A 17,500-nucleotide genomic window follows, 5' to 3' on the forward strand; every position below is an offset into this window, starting at 1 on the left:
TCAGCGTCTAGGGGCAACTCATCAAGATCAGCGTCTAGGGGCAACTCATCAATATCAGCGTCTAGGGGCAACTCATCAAGATCAGCGTCTAGGGGCAACTCATCAAGATCAGCGTCTAGGGGCAACTCATCAAGATCAGCGTCTAGGGGCAACTCATCAAGATCAGCGTCTAGGGGCAACTCATCAAGATCAGCGTCTAGGGGCAACTCATCAAGATCAGCGTCTAGGGGCAACTCATCAAGATCAGCGTCTAGGGGCAACTCATCAATATCAGCGTCTAGGGGCAACTCATCAATATCAGCGTCTAGGGGCAACTCATCAATATCAGCGTCTAGGGGCAACTCATCAATATCAGCGTCTAGGGGCAACTCATCAAGATCAGCGTCTAGGGGCAACTCATCAAGATCAGCGTCTAGGGGCAACTCATCAAGATCAGCGTCTAGGGGCAACTCATCAAGATCAGCGTCTAGGGGCAACTCATCAAGATCAGCGTCTAGGGGCAACTCATCAAGATCAGCGTCTAGGGGCAACTCATCAATATCAGCGTCTAGGGGCAACTCATCAATATCAGCGTCTAGGGGCAACTCATCAAGATCAGCGTCTAGGGGCAACTCATCAAGATCAGCGTCTAGGGGCAACTCATCAAGATCAGCGTCTAGGGGCAACTCATCAATATCAGCGTCTAGGGGCAACTCATCAATATCAGCGTCTAGGGGCAACTCATCAAGATCAGCGTCTAGGGGCAACTCATCAAGATCAGCGTCTAGGGGCAACTCATCAAGATCAGCGTCTAGGGGCAACTCATCAAGATCAGCGTCTAGGGGCAACTCATCAAGATCAGCGTCTAGGGGCAACTCATCAATATCAGCGTCTAGGGGCAACTCATCAAGATCAGCGTCTAGGGGCAACTCATCAATATCAGCGTCTAGGGGCAACTCATCAAGATCAGCGTGCGTCTAAGGGCAACTCATCAAGATCAGCGTGCGTCTAAGGGCAACTCATCAAGATCAGCGTGCGTCTAAGGGCAACTCATCAATATCAGCGTCTAGGGGCAACTCATCAAGATCAGCGTCTAGGGGCAACTCATCAAGATCAGCGTCTAGGGGCAACTCATCAAGATCAGCGTCTAGGGGCAACTCATCAAGATCAGCGTCTAGGGGCAACTCATCAAGATCAGCGTCTAGGGGCAACTCATCAAGATCAGCGTCTAGGGGCAACTCATCAAGATCAGCGTCTAGGGGCAACTCATCAAGATCAGCGTCTAGGGGCAACTCATCAAGATCAGCGTCTAGGGGCAACTCATCAAGATCAGCGTCTAGGGGCAACTCATCAAGATCAGCGTCTAGGGGCAACTCATCAAGATCAGCGTCTAGGGGCAACTCATCAAGATCAGCGTCTAGGGGCAACTCATCAAGATCAGCGTCTAGGGGCAACTCATCAAGATCAGCGTCTAGGGGCAACTCATCAAGATCAGCGTCTAGGGGCAACTCATCAAGATCAGCGTCTAGGGGCAACTCATCAAGATCAGCGTCTAGGGGCAACTCATCAAGATCAGCGTCTAGGGGCAACTCATCAATATCAGCGTCTAGGGGCAACTCATCAAGATCAGCGTCTAGGGGCAACTCATCAAGATCAGCGTCTAGGGGCAACTCATCAAGATCAGCGTCTAGGGGCAACTCATCAAGATCAGCGTCTAGGGGCAACTCATCAATATCAGCATCTAGGGGCAACTCATCAATATCAGCATCTAGGGGCAACTCATCAAGATCAGCATCTAGGGGCAACTCATCAAGATCAGCGTCTAGGGGCAACTCATCAAGATCAGCGTCTAGGGGCAACTCATCAAGATCAGCGTCTAGGGGCAACTCATCAAGATCAGCGTCTAGGGGCAACTCATCAAGATCAGCGTCTAGGGGCAACTCATCAAGATCAGCGTCTAGGGGCAACTCATCAAGATCAGCGTGCGTCTAAGGGCAACTCATCAAGATCAGCGTCTAGGGGCAACTCATCAAGATCAGCGTCTAGGGGCAACTCATCAAGATCAGCGTCTAGGGGCAACTCATCAAGATCAGTGTCTAGGGGCAACAGAGATGTCAATCTCAAGATGATTGTCCTGGTTCAATAAAGGATACAAAACACCAGACTAGTAGAAGAGGCGTCAAAGAGGCTGGTTCCTTTTCTCTCGCCAAACTTTTCGCTCCCACCAGAATACCCCTGCTCCTGTCAACAGGGTCACTGGGCTGCTGCCAACTAATTACATGACTACAGACTCCAACCCCAGACAGCAATGTGAGTCTACCCTCCCTCCCTCCCTCCCTCCCTCTCTCTCTTTCCCTTTCTTCCTCCCTCCCTCTCTCTCCCTCCCTCCATGCCAGTTCTGATTTTCATATGCACATTTCCGTGGAACAGTTTCATGTAATTTAAAGTCTTTGTATCTCGTTGTCATATACAAATCTAAAAATAACTTTAATTACCACCTCCAACTATGTAAAAATAGCCGACACAAAGCCAACAAATAGAAACATTGCAGCCTGCAGGTATAAAATATCCTGATAAAAATAAATATCCTATAAATCACATGGCCTGTCTGCAACGATCAAATATTTTGGGTTCTCTGAATTTCCTGTGCCAGTGAGGTCTGGACAGACACAGCTGGAGGCTTTTTGCACAAAGGATAAAAAGTAATCAGATATTTTAAGAGTTTCCACTGGATCATAGCATTACATTTTTCCCTTTCATGCCGAGTGGAGCTGGGAATATTTTTAAAAAATACTTTGAGGAACTATTGTCATCCTCAATTAATTATAAAAACAGACTTTGTTTAGTTGCTGTTTGAGGTGAAGTAAAAATTACTCTGAGAAGCGCCACAGATCATTCATGGTGGTGAGTTAAGACAATCAGAAATACTATCAGATCCCCAATTGGGGACATTTATAGGCCTACATTTGCGCGCAGGCAGGTAGACTAGGCCTACTTCTATAGGCCTATGCTTAATCAGGTAAACGTGGTTAACATTGACAGTACCGTTTCAAACAAAAAAATATTAATAAATTGACAAAAAAATAAAATAAAATGAAATAAGCCAGAATAACAGCAAAGTAGCTGCATTTGCATTTGTTTAAGATGTTTTCTAGTGACGTTTATTTGGACACATCCATAACAATGAACTAATGAGGCGCGATTTCGCCTCGTATAGAACATGTGCTCTCTCAGAGGAGCTAGCCAACAACACAGCTACAGTAACACAATCACTTCAAACTGAAAAGACTGCAAACTAGTCGCCTTTAAAAAAAAAACATTTGGGGGGGGTATATATCCATAAAAATGATGCCAGCTGAATCATGATTTCGACTGGCTGAGAAACATGTCCCGACACGTTCGTTACTATGAGACAGCAGCAGATCGAAATTCAATATTGAAACAATGTTGCAAATGTCAGAGAGACCGACAGCAAGGTTTATACAAATAGGCTACTCCAAATCAAAATCAAAGTTTATTTGTGACGTGCGCCGAATACAACAGGTGTAGACCTTACAGTGAAATGTTTACTTACAGGCACAAGCCTAAAATAGGTATTAGGTGAACAATAGATAAGTAAGGAAATAAAAAACAACAGTAAAAAGACAGTGAATAATAACAGTAGCGAGGCTATATAACTATCAAAGAACCGTCAGACCTAGAGCTTTGAAACATTAAATAAATGTTCTAGAGCTTAAGTCGATAGTGCACGGTGAGTTATGAGGCTCTAGAAGGTTCTCAGGCTGAGAAACAGCCTCGTACATTTGCAATGACTTCAGTTCATTTTGACCATCGCGAAAATGACAACATTTAGAAAAGTCCCAGTCATAAGACTAGGTGCATTGAAACCGCCTCAGCCCATAGAGACGGACCCTTAAGCTTCTGTCCGATAGGTCATTCAAGGACCCCGTAGCAACGCCCAGAAAATGTGACTTTTCAGCACCAATTAAGGTCGCTGCTCGGGCTCCGAATTACCTAACGAGCCAAAACCCGGGATTCGGGGTCGTCTCAGCTAGGCCTACACATAATGTCAGAACTGGACCCACAGCTAGAACGTAACTACGTGTTTTACGTTTTTATTATTTAGACAGAAGGCGCTGTGAATTTTATGCCTGCTCTGAAATATGTGATAGTTGGCTTCTAAACGAGTTGGACAAAGTGCGTTTGGTGTCAGTTTTTATCAGTTTGGTGTCAGAATGATATCTAATTGACTGATGGACGCTGACTTGATGGCTGACTTTTGTTCGTTTGCAATATGTTTAAACAGTGATAAACCATCACCAAATTGACATGCTGAAATCAACACAACGAGCAATGGAGAGGACCCACTATTACTGCCCGGCCATCCCGAGTTCAACGGGCCAGTCAATTAGGCATTTCTGCAGTATATTAGAGCATGTCAAAATTGTGATGGTAAATGCCCATTGTAAGACATTGCAAATGGACAGCCGTGCACCTGGTGATTGGAACGGGTTACCAGGAGCACATTTCAAAAATGTTTTTTAATGCCTTTAAGGAGGTGCAAGGCCGGGAGGGAGCACCCCCCACTCGTGCCCAACCAATAGGGGGCGCCAATGGTCATTTTGGACGTTTTTCTAAAAATCTTTTAAAAAACGAGTCCCACTTCTCTCTCATTGCACCAAATTCTTATTTCCTATGACAAACAGACCTTCTAGGTTGATTCAAGGCAAAACATAGTGAAATATATAATTTGGTCAGTATAAATGCCATTTGGACATTTCTTATGCCATTTGGACATGGTCCACTGCCTTTTGACTTCCAATGATCATATATTGCAAATGGACAAAACATTTATGCCTTATGGACAAACTCAATAGAATAAGACAAATGTATGTTCATTCGGTTGTTATATATGTATAATTGACAAAAAAAATCGAAAACATTTAGAAAAACGATCCAGAAAGCACTTTTTTAGATTTTTTTAGATTTTCAAAATTTGACCCTTGGGTCTTGACTTTATGTCCATTTGCAATATGAAAAGCTATGGTCGAGCGCGCTCGCCATCTTTGGGATTTTTGTTGTATAACACTTAGCATTTGCCATATGCCACTTGCCATAAGGTTCGGATGAACTGCCGTCCATTTGAGTGGTATTTGCGATTGTGTATATGTTTCGCCCAATGGCAATAAGTTGCCATTCATTTTTGTACATTTCATGGGGGTCTTCCCTTGCCAATAACAGGGATGTCAGCCTTACCGGGTGTTCGCAGTATATCCTGTTTCCTGCTCGTTGAAGAAAAAATCTTTGTCTAATCCGAGGTGAGTGATCGCTGTGCTGATATCCAGAAGCTATTTTTTGCTGTAAAATAATGTGGCAGAAAACGCGAAAAAAACAAACATTATAGCACGATTGGTTAGGCGCCCGTAAAACTTCTGCCATTTCTTCCGGAGCCATTTTATTACAGCTACTACTGGTGAATGTAGACTACTACTGGTGAATGTAGACTACTACTGATGAATGTAGGCTACTACTGGTGAATGTAGACTACTATGATGAATGTAGACTACTACTGGTGAATGTAGCCTACTACTGGTGAATGTAGACTACTACTGGTGAATGTAGACTACTACTGGTGAATGTAGGCTACTACTGATGAATGTAGGCTACTACTGGTGAATGTAGGCTACTACTGGTGAATGTAGACTACTACTGGTGAATGTAGACTACTACTGATGAATGTAGACTACTACTGGTGAATGTAGGCTACTACTGGTGAATGTAGACTACTACTGGTGAATGTAGGCTACTACTGGTGAATGTAGACTACTACTGGTGAATGTAGACTACTACTGGTGAATGTAGACTACTACTGGTGAATGTAGGCTACTACTGATGAATGTAGGCTACTACTGGTGAATGTAGACTACTACTGGTGAATGTAGACTACTACTGGTGAATGTAGGCTACTACTGATGAATGTAGGCTACTACTGGTGAATGTAGACTACTACTGGTGAATGTAGACTACTACTGGTGAATGTAGGCTACTACTGGTGAATGTAGACTACTACTGGTACTACTGGTGAATGTAGACTACTACTGGTGAATGTAGACTACTGCTGGTGAATGTAGACTACTACTGGTGAATGTAGACTACTACTGGTGAATGTAGACTACTACTGGTGAATGTAGACCACTACTGGTGAATGTAGACTACTACTGGTGAATGTAGACTACTACTGGTGAATGTAGACTACTACTGGTGAATATAGACTACTACTGGTGAATGTAGACTACTACTGGTGAATGTAGGCTACTACTGGTGAATGTAGACTACTACTGGTGAATGTAGACTACTACTGGTGAATGTAGACTACTACTGGTGAATGTAGGCTACTACTGAACTTCCGGCGCCGAACAGGATGGCTGCCTCGCTTCGCGTTCCTTGGAAAATATGCAGTATTTTGTTTTTCTATGTGTTATTTCTTACATTGGTACCCCGGGTGATCTTAAGTTTCATTACATACAGCCGGGAGGAACTACTGAATATACGATTAACGTCAACTAACCACCCTTCCTACCAGGAATATGACTTTCCCGAAACGGATCCAGTGTCTTGCCTTCCACCCAATACAATGGACCTGATCCCAGCCGGCGAAGCTACACGACGCCGAAAAAGGGGCAAACGTAGCGGTCTCCTGGTCAGGCTTCGGAGACGAGCACATCGCGCTCCACTCCCTAGCATACTACTCGCCAATGTCCAGTCTCTTGAGAATAAGGTCGATGAAATCCGAGCACGGGTAACATTCGAGAGAGACATAAGGGATTGCAACGTGCTCTGCTTCACGGAAACATGGCTAACTGAAAAGACGCTAACGGAGTCGGTGCAGCCAGCTGGTTTCTTCACGCATCGCGCAGACAGAAACATACATCTTTCTGGTAAGAAGAGGGGCGGGGGGGTATGCCTCATGATTAACGAGACGTGGTGTGACCATCATAACAACACTCAGGAACTAAAGTCATTCTGTTCACCTGATCTAGAACTCCTCACAATCAAATGTAGACCGCATTATCTACCAAGGGAATTCACTTCGGTCATAATCACAGCCGTATATATTCCCCCCCAAGCAGACACATCGATGGCCCTGAACGAACTCTATCTGACTCTCTGTAAACTGGAAACCACACACCCTGAGGCTGCATTCATCGTAGCTGGGGATTTTAACAAGGCTAATCTAAAAACAAAACTCCCTAAATTCTATCAGCACATCGATTGTCCGACCAGGGCTGGCAGAACTCTGGACCATTGTTATACTAACTTCCGCGACGCATATAAGGCCCTCCCCCGCCCTCCTTTCGGAAAAGCTGACCACGACTCCATTTTGTTGATTCCAGCCTACAAACAGAAATTAAAACTACAAGCTCCCTCGCTCAGGTCTGTTCAACGCTGGTCCGACCAATCTGAATCCACGCTTCAAGACTGCTTTGATCACGCGGATTGGAATATGTTCCGCACGGCGTCCAACAACAACAATGATGAATATGCAGATTCGGTGAGCGAGTTCATTAGGAAGTGCATTGACGATGTCGTACCCAGAGCAACGATTAAAACATTCCCAAACCAGAAACCGTGGATTAACGGCAGCATTCGCGTGAAACTGAAAGCGCGAACCACTGCTTTTAACCAGGGCAAGGTGACCGGAAACATGACCGAATACACACAGTGTAGCTATTCTCTCCGCAAGGCTATCAAACAGGCTAAGTCCCAGTACAGAGACAAAATTGAATCGCAATTCAACAGCTCAGACACAAGGGGTATGTGGCAGGGTCTACAGTCTATCACGGATTACAAAAAGAAAAGCAGCCCCGTCGCGGATCAGGATGTCTTGCTCCCAGACAGGCTAAATACCTTTTTTGCCCGCTTTGAGGATAATACAGTGCCACTGACACGGCCCACTACCAAAACCTGCGGGCTCTCCTTCACTGCAGCCGAGGTGAGTAAAACATTTAAACGTGTTAACCCTCGCAAGGCTGCAGGCCCAGACGGCATTCCCAGCCGCGTCCTCAGAGCATGCGCAGACCAGCTGGCTGGTGTGTTTACGGACATATTCAATCAATCCTTAGCCCAGTCTGCTGTTCCCACATGCTTCAAGAGGGCCACCATTGTTCCTGTTCCCAAGAAAGCTAAGGTAACTGAGCTAAACGACTACCGCCCCGTAGCACTCACTTCCGTCATCATGAAGTGCTTTGAGAGACTAGTCAAGGACCATATCACCTCCACCCTACCGGACACCCTAGACCCACTCCAATTTGCTTACCGACCCAATAGGTCCACAGACGACGCAATCGCAACCACACTGCACACTGCCCTAACCCATCTGGACAAGAGGAATACCTATGTGAGAATGCTGTTCATCGACTACAGCTCAGCATTTAACACCATAGTACCCTCCAAACTCGTCATCAAGCTCGAGACCCTGGGCCTCGACCCCGCCCTGTGCAACTGGGTCCTGGACTTCCTGACGGGCCGCCCCCAGGTGGTGAGGGTAGGTAACAACATCTCCACCCCGCTGATCCTCAACACTGGGGCCCCACAAGGGTGCGTTCTGAGCCCTCTCCTGTACTCCCTGTTCACCCACGACTGCGTGGCCATGCACGCCTCCAACTCAATCATCAAGTTTGCGGACGACACTACAGTGGTAGGCTTGATTACCAACAACGACGAGACGGCCTACAGGGAGGAGGTGAGGGCCCTCGGAGTGTGGTGTCAGGAAAATAACCTCACACTCAACGTCAACAAAACAAAGGAGATGATTGTGGACTTCAGGAAACAGCAGAGGGAGCTCCCCCCTATCCACATCGACGGGTCAGTAGTGGAGAAGGTGGAAAGTTTTAAGTTCCTCGGTGTACACATCACGGACAAACTGAATTGGTCCACCCACACAGACAGCGTTGTGAAGAAGGCGCAGCAGCGCCTCTTCAACCTCAGGAGGCTGAAGAAATTCGGCTTGTCACCAAAAGCACTCACAAACTTCTACAGATGCACAATCGAGAGCATCCTGTCGGGCTGTATCACCGCCTGGTACGGCAACTGCTCCGCACACAACCGTAAGGCTCTCCAGAGGGTAGTGAGGTCGGCAGAACGCATCACCCGGGGCAAACTACCTGCCCTCCAGGACACCTACACCACCCGATGTCACAGGAAGGCCATAAAGATCATCAAGGACAACAACCACCCAAGCCACTACCTGTTCACCCCGCTATCATCCAGAAGGCGAGGTCAGTACAGGTGCATCCAAGCAGGGACCGAGAGACTGAAAAACAGCTTCTATCTCAAGGCCATCAGACTGTTAAACAGCCACCACTAACATTTAGCGGCCGCTGCCAACAAACTGACTCAGCTCCAGCCACCTTAAAAATGGGAATTGATGGAAATTATGTAAAAATGTACCACCAGCCACTTTAAACAATGCCACCTAATATAATGTTTACATACCCTACATTACACATCTCTTATGTATATGTATATACTGTACTCTATATCATCTACTGCATCTTGCCATCTTATGTAATACATGGACCACTAGCCACTTTAAACTATGCCACTTTATGTTTACATACCCTACAGTACTCATCTCATATGTATATACCGTACTCTATACCATCTACTGCACCTGCCATGCCGTTCTGTACCATCACTCATTCATATATCTTTATGTACATATTCTTTATCCCTTTACACTTGCGTGTATAAGGTAGTAGTTGCGGAATTGTTAGGTTAGATTACTTGTTGTTATTACTGCATTGTCGGAACTAGAAGCACAAGCATTTCGCTACACTCGCATTAACATCTGCTAACCATGTGTATGTGACTAATAAATTTGATTTGATTTGATACTGGTGAATGTAGACTACTACTGGTGAATGTAGGCTACTACTGGTGAATGTAGACTACTACTGATGAATGTAGGCTACTACTGGTGAATGTAGGCTACTACTGATGAATGTAGGATACTACTGGTGAATGTAGGCTACTACTGGTGAATGTAGACTACTACTGGTGAATGTAGACTACTACTGGTGAATGTAGGCTACTACTGATGAATGTAGGATACTACTGGTGAATGTAGGCTACTACTGGTGAATGTAGACTACTACTGGTGAATGTAGACTACTACTGGTGAATGTAGACTACTACTGGTGAATGTAGACTACTACTGGTGAATGTAGACTACTACTGATGAATGTAGGCTACTACTGGTGAATGTAGGCTACTACTGGTGAATGTAGACTACTACTGGTGAATGTAGGCTACTACTGGTGAATGTAGACTACTACTGGTGAATGTAGGCTACTACTGGTGAATGTAGACTACTACTGATGAATGTAGGCTACTACTGGTGAATGTAGGTAACTACTGGTGACTAGACTAATACTGGTACTACTGGTGAATGTAGGCTACTACTGTTACTACTGATGAATATATGTAATGGGTATTCTGGAGGGAGACATGCCTTGTGCATCTGACCCACACTCCCCTTATTTTTGGACCATGGCATCCCCGCGGCCTCTTCAATGGATTAGTCCACTGAGACAGGCGGAAATCAGACAGCTGTCATGTGACATGAATTTTTTTTGTATACACTGAACAGAAATATTAAAGCAACATGTAAAGTGTTGGTCCCATGTTTCATGAGCTGAAATATAAACATCTCAGAATTGTTCCATATGAACAAAAAGCTTATTTGTCTCAAATGTGTTTACCTCTCTGTTAGTGAGCATTTCTTCTTTGCCAAGATAATCCATCCACCTGACAGGGGTGGCATATCTCCCAGTGTCTGGTAGAAAGCAGACAGACAGGTTTCCCTCTTTTTTTATCCTGAAAACCTCCCCAGTCCTTAGCGATTACAAGCATACCCATAACATGATGCAGCCACAACTATGCTTGAAGATATGGAGAGTGGTACTCAGTAATGTGTTGTGCTGGATTTTCCCCAAACATAACACTTTGTATTCAGGACAAAAAGTGAATTGCTTTGCCACATTTTTTTTGGCAGAATTACTTTAGTGCCTTGTTGCAAACAGGATGCATGTTTTGGAATAATTTTATTCTGTACAAGCTTCCTTCTTTTCATTCTGTCAATTAGGTTAGTATTGTGGAGTAACTACAATGTTGTTGATCCATCCTCAGTGTTCTCCTATCACAGCCATTAAACTCTGTAACTGTTTTAAAGTCACTATTGGCCTCATGGTGAAATCCCTGAGCGGTTTCCTTCCTCTCCGGCAACTGAGTTAGGAAGGACGCCTGTATCTTTGTAGTGACTGGGTGTATTGATACACCATCCAAAGTGTAATGAATAACTTCACCATGCTCAAAGGGATAATCAATGTCTGCTTTAAAAAAATAATTGTACCCATCTACCAATAGTTGCCCTTCTTTACGAGGCATTGAAAAACCTTCCTGGTCTTTGTGATTGAATGTGTGTTTGAAATTCACTGCTCGACTGAGGGACCTTACAGATAATTGCATGTGTGGGGTACAGCACAGGAGATTGGTGTCACCTTTAATTGGGGAGGAATAATATCAAATACATGGTTTTCAGTAAACAACGTATGCTCAAGCATGAATTACCCTTGTCGATTGAATACCTGCGTCTAGTGTATCTATGGCTGCTGTTCATATTTCCCAACAGTGACACCACACTACAGAACGCTGTGCTCTCAAGCCCTGTTTATTGGTCGTTATCCTCTGTAGGACCAGCCAGGTGTCAGCAGACATCTCCCTTCAGGTGTGACCGTGTCTATGATCTGGGCGGCCCTGGAGGACGAGAGGAGAGGAAGAGAGTAGATGATACAGATAGATACATACGCCTTAGCCAAACTTCTTGGAACTATAGGGGGTGCTGTTCCGCATTAGCATATTTGGGTCTCCAAATTAAACTGCCTCGTGCTAAATTCTTGATCGTACAATATGCATATTATTGTTATTATTGGATAGAAAACACCTTCTAGTTTCTATAGAAGTTGGAATTTTGTCTCTGAGTGGTACAGAACAATATCTACAGCACTTTTCATGACAGGGGTCAGATTTCAGAAATTTTTACCCCTGATCTGGAGTCTGTTTTTAAGGCGACAGTGAATGCTATGAAGAAACCGACACTGCCTACGTCTTCCTCTGGGTGTCTGTACGTCATCACGTTTTGAATGGAGTCTATTGCACAATCCCAGCCCATATAACACCACAAAACGTGGGAGGACCTCTCTCTCTTCTCCGCGCGCCACAAGCAAGATGGACATCGGACCTGCCTCATTCCAAATCGTTGTTTAACTAGTTATATTTCTCCGGTCATGTTTTCAGTCGTTATAGTTGTTAAAAACATCATAATGTAGTTAATTTGAACCGTTTTATAGCAATTTATATCCGTTTAGTGCGATTTTGAGGAATTTCTTTGTCGTGCACTTTTTAGCTTTGGAAACGTTTCGGGGTGTCGGTCGTTGGTGGTGGACATTTCGAAGGACAGAGGACATCTATCGACCAAAAGACGTTTATAACATAGAAAGGATACATTGCCCAAGAATCTGATGCAAGAACAGCTCAAAGTAAGCAATATTTAATATGATAAATCGTTGTTCTGTCGAAATATTTTAAACGCATATTTCGCCATTTTGTTTGGTATAGCTTCACTTGGCGAACCCTGTATTGAAAAGTAAGGATAATTTTAAAAATGTAAATCAGCGGTTGCATTAAGAACTAATTTGTCTTTCGATTCCTGTCAACCCTGTATTTTTTAGTCAAGTATATGATTAGCTTTCGATTAAACTAGATCACTCTGAAAGCTGACGTTCCTCATTTTGAGGCTTGAGTTGTGACTATTTCCATTGTATAACCACGGTTTTGTATGGCTAAATATGCACCTTTTCGAACAAACTGTATATGTATGTTGTAAAATGATGTTACAGGAGTGTCATCGGAAGAATTCTGAGAAGGTTAGTGAAAAAATTAATATATTTTGGCGGTGATTACGTTATAGCGCTCTTTGGCTGGAATCGATGCTCTGGTAACGTTTTCACATGTGGTATGCTAACTTATCGATTTATTGTGTTTTCGCTGTAAAACGCTTAGAAAATCTGAAATATTGTCTGGAATCACAAGATCTGGGTCTTTCCATTGCTATGCTTTGTCTATTTTTATGAAATGTTTTATGATGAGTAAATTGGTCATACACGTTGCTCTATCTAGTAATTCTAGTCGATTTGTGATGGTCGGTGCAATTGTAAACTGTGATTTCTACCTGAAATATGCACTTTTTTCTAACAACACCTATCCTATACCATAAATATGTTATCAGACTGTCATCTGATGAGTTTTTTTCTTGGTTTGTGGCTATCAATATCTTAGATTAGCCGAATTGGTGATAGCACCTGAAGTAGTAAGAAACTGATGGAGTTAGAAAAGTGGTGTATTTTGCTAACGTGTTTAGCTAATAGATTTACATATTTTGTCTTCCCTGTAAAACATTTTAAAAATCTGAAATGGTGGCTTTATTCACAAGATCTGTATCTTTCATCTGGTGTCTTGGACTTGTGATTTAATGATATTTAGATGCTACTATTTACTTGTGAAGCTATGCTAGCTATGCTAATCAGTGTGGGGGGGGTGGGGGGTGCTACCGGATCCGGGTTTCTGAGGCAGTAGAGGTTATTAAACTCAGTTTTTCACAATTCCTGACATTTAATACCAGTAAAAATTCCCTGTTTTAGGTCAGTTAGGATCAACACTTTATTTTAAGAATGTGAAATGTCAGAATAATAGTAGAGAGAATGATTTATTTCAGCTTTTATTTATTTCATCACATTCCCAGTGGGTCAGAAGTTTACAGACACTCAATTAGTATTTGGTAGCATTGCCTTTAAATTGTTTAACTTGGGTCAAACGTTTCGGGTAGCCTTCCACAAGCTTCCCACAATAAGTTGGGTGAATTTTGGCCCATTCCTCCTGACAGAGCTGGTGTAACTGAGTCAGGTTTGTAGGCCTCCTTGCTCCCACATGCTTTTCAGTTCTGCCCACAAATCTTCTATGGGATTGAGGTCAGGGCTTTGTGATGGCCACTCCAATACCTTGACTTTGTTCTCCTTAAGCCATTTTGCCACAACTTTGGAAGTATGCTTGGGGTCATTGTCCATTTGAAAGACGCATTTGCGACCAAGCTTTAACTTCCTGACTGATGTCTTGAGATGTTGCTTCAATATATCCACATAATTTTCAATTCTCGATGTAGGACTCGTTTTACTGTGGATATAGATAATATTGTACCTGTTTCCTCCAGCATCTTAACAAGGTCCTTTGCTGTTGTTCTGGGATTGATTTGCACTTTTCGCACCAAAGTACGTTCATCTCTAGGAGACAGAACGCGTCTCCTTCCTGAGTGGTATGACGGCTGCGTGGTCCCATGGTGTTATACTTGCGTACTATTGTTTGATGAACGTGGTACCTTCAGGCGTTTGGAAATTGCTCCCAATGATGAACCAGACTTGTGGAGGGCTCCAATTTATTTTCTGAGGTCTTGGCTGATTTCTTTTGATTTCCCCATTATGTCAAGCAAAGAGGCACTGAGTTTAAAGGTAGGCCTTGAAATACATCCACAGATACAACTCCAATTGACTCAAATGACGTCAATTAGCCTATCAGAAGCTTCTAAAGCCATGACACCATTTTCTGGAATTTTCCAAGCTGTTTAAAGGCACAGTCAACTTAGTGCATGCTTCCTGTTTACAGTTTCCTGTAAACAGTATATGTTATATTCCTTTTCTTTTAGCCATGTAAAGAGTGATCTTTTTTTTTTTTTATCTGCTAAAACGTTACAATTATAACTGGCTATACTTATTTCACCCCTTACCATAACTAGATACTATTCTCTGTCTAAATGGACCATAATTAGTGCTTGTAAAGTTACTGCCATCAGAGGTATTATGAAGGTCAAAACTAGAGCTTTCTAATGTCTGATATTTACAATTCAAGAAATAGGTTCTAGCAAAATGTGTTTTATTCCCTTGTCTGTTTGCCTGTGAGCCAATGCCACAGATTGTGTTACAGTAGGGTTACAGTAGAGTTACCTTGGTGTTACAGTAGGGTTACAGTAGAGTTACCTTGGTGTTACAGTAGGGTTACAGTAGAGTTACCTTGGTGTTACAGTAGGGTTACAGTAGAGTTACCTTGGTGTTACAGTAGGGTTACCTTGGTGTTACAGTAGAGTTACCTTGGGGTTACAGTAGGGTTACAGTAGGGTTACCTTGGTGTTACAGTAGAGTTACCTTGGGGTTACAGTAGGGTTACCATGGTGTTACAGTAGGGTTACCATGGGGTTACAGTAGGGTTACAGTAGGGTTACCTTGGTGTTACAGTAGGGTTACCTTGGTGTTACAGTAGAGTTACCTTGGTGTTACCTTGGTGTTACCGTAGGGTTACCATGGTGTTACAGTAGGGTTACCTTGGTGTTACAGTAGGGTTACAGTAGGGTTACCTTGGTGTTACAGTAGGGTTACAGTAGGGTTACCTTGGTGTTACAGTAGGGTTACCTTGGTGTTACAGTAGGGTTACCATGGTGTTACAGTAGAGTTACAGTAGGGTTACCTTGGTGTTACAGTAGGGTTACCTTGGGGTTACAGTAGGGTTATCTTGGGGTTACAGTAGAGTTACCTTGGTGTTACCTTGGTGTTACAGTAGGGTTACCATGGTGTTACAGTAGGGTTACCTTGGTGTTACAGTAGGGTTACCATGGTGTTACAGTAGGGTTACCATGGGGTTACAGTAGGGTTACAGTAGGGTTACCTTGGTGTTACAGTAGGGTTACCTTGGTGTTACAGTAGGATTACCTTGGTGTTACAGTAGGGTTACCTTGGTGTTACAGTAGGATTACCTTGGTGTTACAGTAGGATTACCTTGGTGTTACAGTAGGGTTACCATGGTGTTACAGTAGGGTTACCTTGGTGTTACAGTAGGGTTACCATGGTGTTACAGTAGGGTTACAGTAGGGTTACCTTGGTGTTACAGTAGGGTTACCATGGTGTTACAGTAGGGTTACCTTGGTGTTACAGTAGGGTTACAGTAGGGTTACAGTAGGGTTACCTTGGTGTTACAGTAGAGTTACAGTAGGGTTACCTTGGTGTTACAGTAGGGTTACCATGGTGTTACAGTAGGGATACCATGGTGTTACAGTAGGGTTACCATGGTGTTACAGTAGGGTTACCATGGTGTTACAGTAGGGTTACAGTAGGGTTACAGTAGGGGTTACCTTGGTGTTACAGTAGGGTTACCATGGTGTTACAGTAGGGTTACCATGGTGTTACAGTAGGGTTACCATGGTGTTACAGTAGGGTTACAGTAGGGGTTACCATGGTGTTACAGTAGGGTTACCATGGTGTTACAGTAGGGTTACCATGGTGTTACAGTAGGGTTACAGTAGGGTTACCTTGGTGTTACAGTAGGGTTACCATGGTGTTACAGTAGGGTTACCATGGTGTTACAGTATAGTAATTACAGTGTATTGTACCTTTGAGTTACAGTAGTGTATGTAGTGCAGGAACATGCTGCGAATCCTCTCGGCCTCGTCATAGCAGCAGTGGGACACTTGGTCCTCCACGCTCCTCTTCTGAATAGGGGTCCACACACGCTCCGTCCAACGCTTATGGAGCAGCTCTCTCTTACGAAGCTCCGCCCTTTCCTGCCGGCACAGAAAACGCTCCAGGTCCTGACAGGAAGAGACAGAGACACTGTCTGAATGTTACAATGGAGCAAAACTAGTCATGACATCACATAAGGATACAGAACGTAATGTACTGCGCAAAATTACATAAACATATATTAGATCTATAAGACTGAACTCTAGCACAACTGATTTGCCTAATCAAGAGCTTGATGGTTAAGTTGAAAAGTTGAATCAGGTGTGCTGGCTCTGGAATAGATCACATGCACTCTCTGAGAGAGTTGTGGTCACCTTGACAACGCCATTCTCTGAGAGAGTTGTGGTCACCTTGACAACGCCATTCTCTGAGAGAGTTGTGGTCACCTTGACAACGCCATTCTCTGAGAGAGTTGTGGTCACCTTGACAACGCCATTCTCTGAGAGAGTTGTGGTCACCTTGACAACGCCATTCTCTGAGAGAGTTGTGGTCACCTTGACAACGCCATTCTCTGAGAGAGTTGTGGTCACCTTGACAACGCCATTCTCTGAGAGTTGTGGTCACCTTGACAACGCCATTCTCTGAGAGAGTTGTGGTCACCTTGACAACGCCATTCTCTGAGAGAGTTGTGGTCACCTTGACAACGCCATTCTCTGAGAGAGTTGTGGTCACCTTGACAACGCCATTCTCTGAGAGAGTTGTGGTCACCTTGACAAAGCCATTCTCTGACAGAGTTGTGGTCACCTTGACGCCATTCTCTGAGAGAGTTGTGGTCACCTTGACAACGCCATTCTCTGACAGAGTTGTGGTCACTTTGACAAAGACATTCTCTGACAGAGTTG

At 43.9% G+C, this 17,500-nt stretch overlaps 1 protein-coding gene across 4 annotated transcripts in view; it reads right to left on the reverse strand.

Moving 5' to 3' along the window:
- Window positions 1-11,511: 11,511 nt before the first annotated feature.
- The window catches only part of fam228a (family with sequence similarity 228 member A), a 26,990-nt gene continuing 21,001 nt past the window's right edge, over window positions 11,512-17,500 (reverse strand). For all 4 annotated transcript variants that reach the window (XM_071412451.1, XM_071412454.1, XM_071412452.1 and 1 more), the window contains 2 exons: window positions 16,529-16,726; window positions 11,512-11,796 (listed from right to left, as the gene is read on the reverse strand). In XM_071412451.1, the coding sequence (XP_071268552.1) occupies window positions 11,764-11,796; window positions 16,529-16,726 (231 nt within the window). In that variant the 3' untranslated portion in view covers window positions 11,512-11,763. The remainder of the gene's footprint in view (window positions 11,797-16,528; window positions 16,727-17,500) is intronic.

The sequence above is a fragment of the Salvelinus alpinus genome, chromosome 8 (genome assembly GCF_045679555.1).
Source record: "Salvelinus alpinus chromosome 8, SLU_Salpinus.1, whole genome shotgun sequence".
Lineage (NCBI taxonomy): Eukaryota > Metazoa > Chordata > Actinopteri > Salmoniformes > Salmonidae > Salvelinus > Salvelinus alpinus.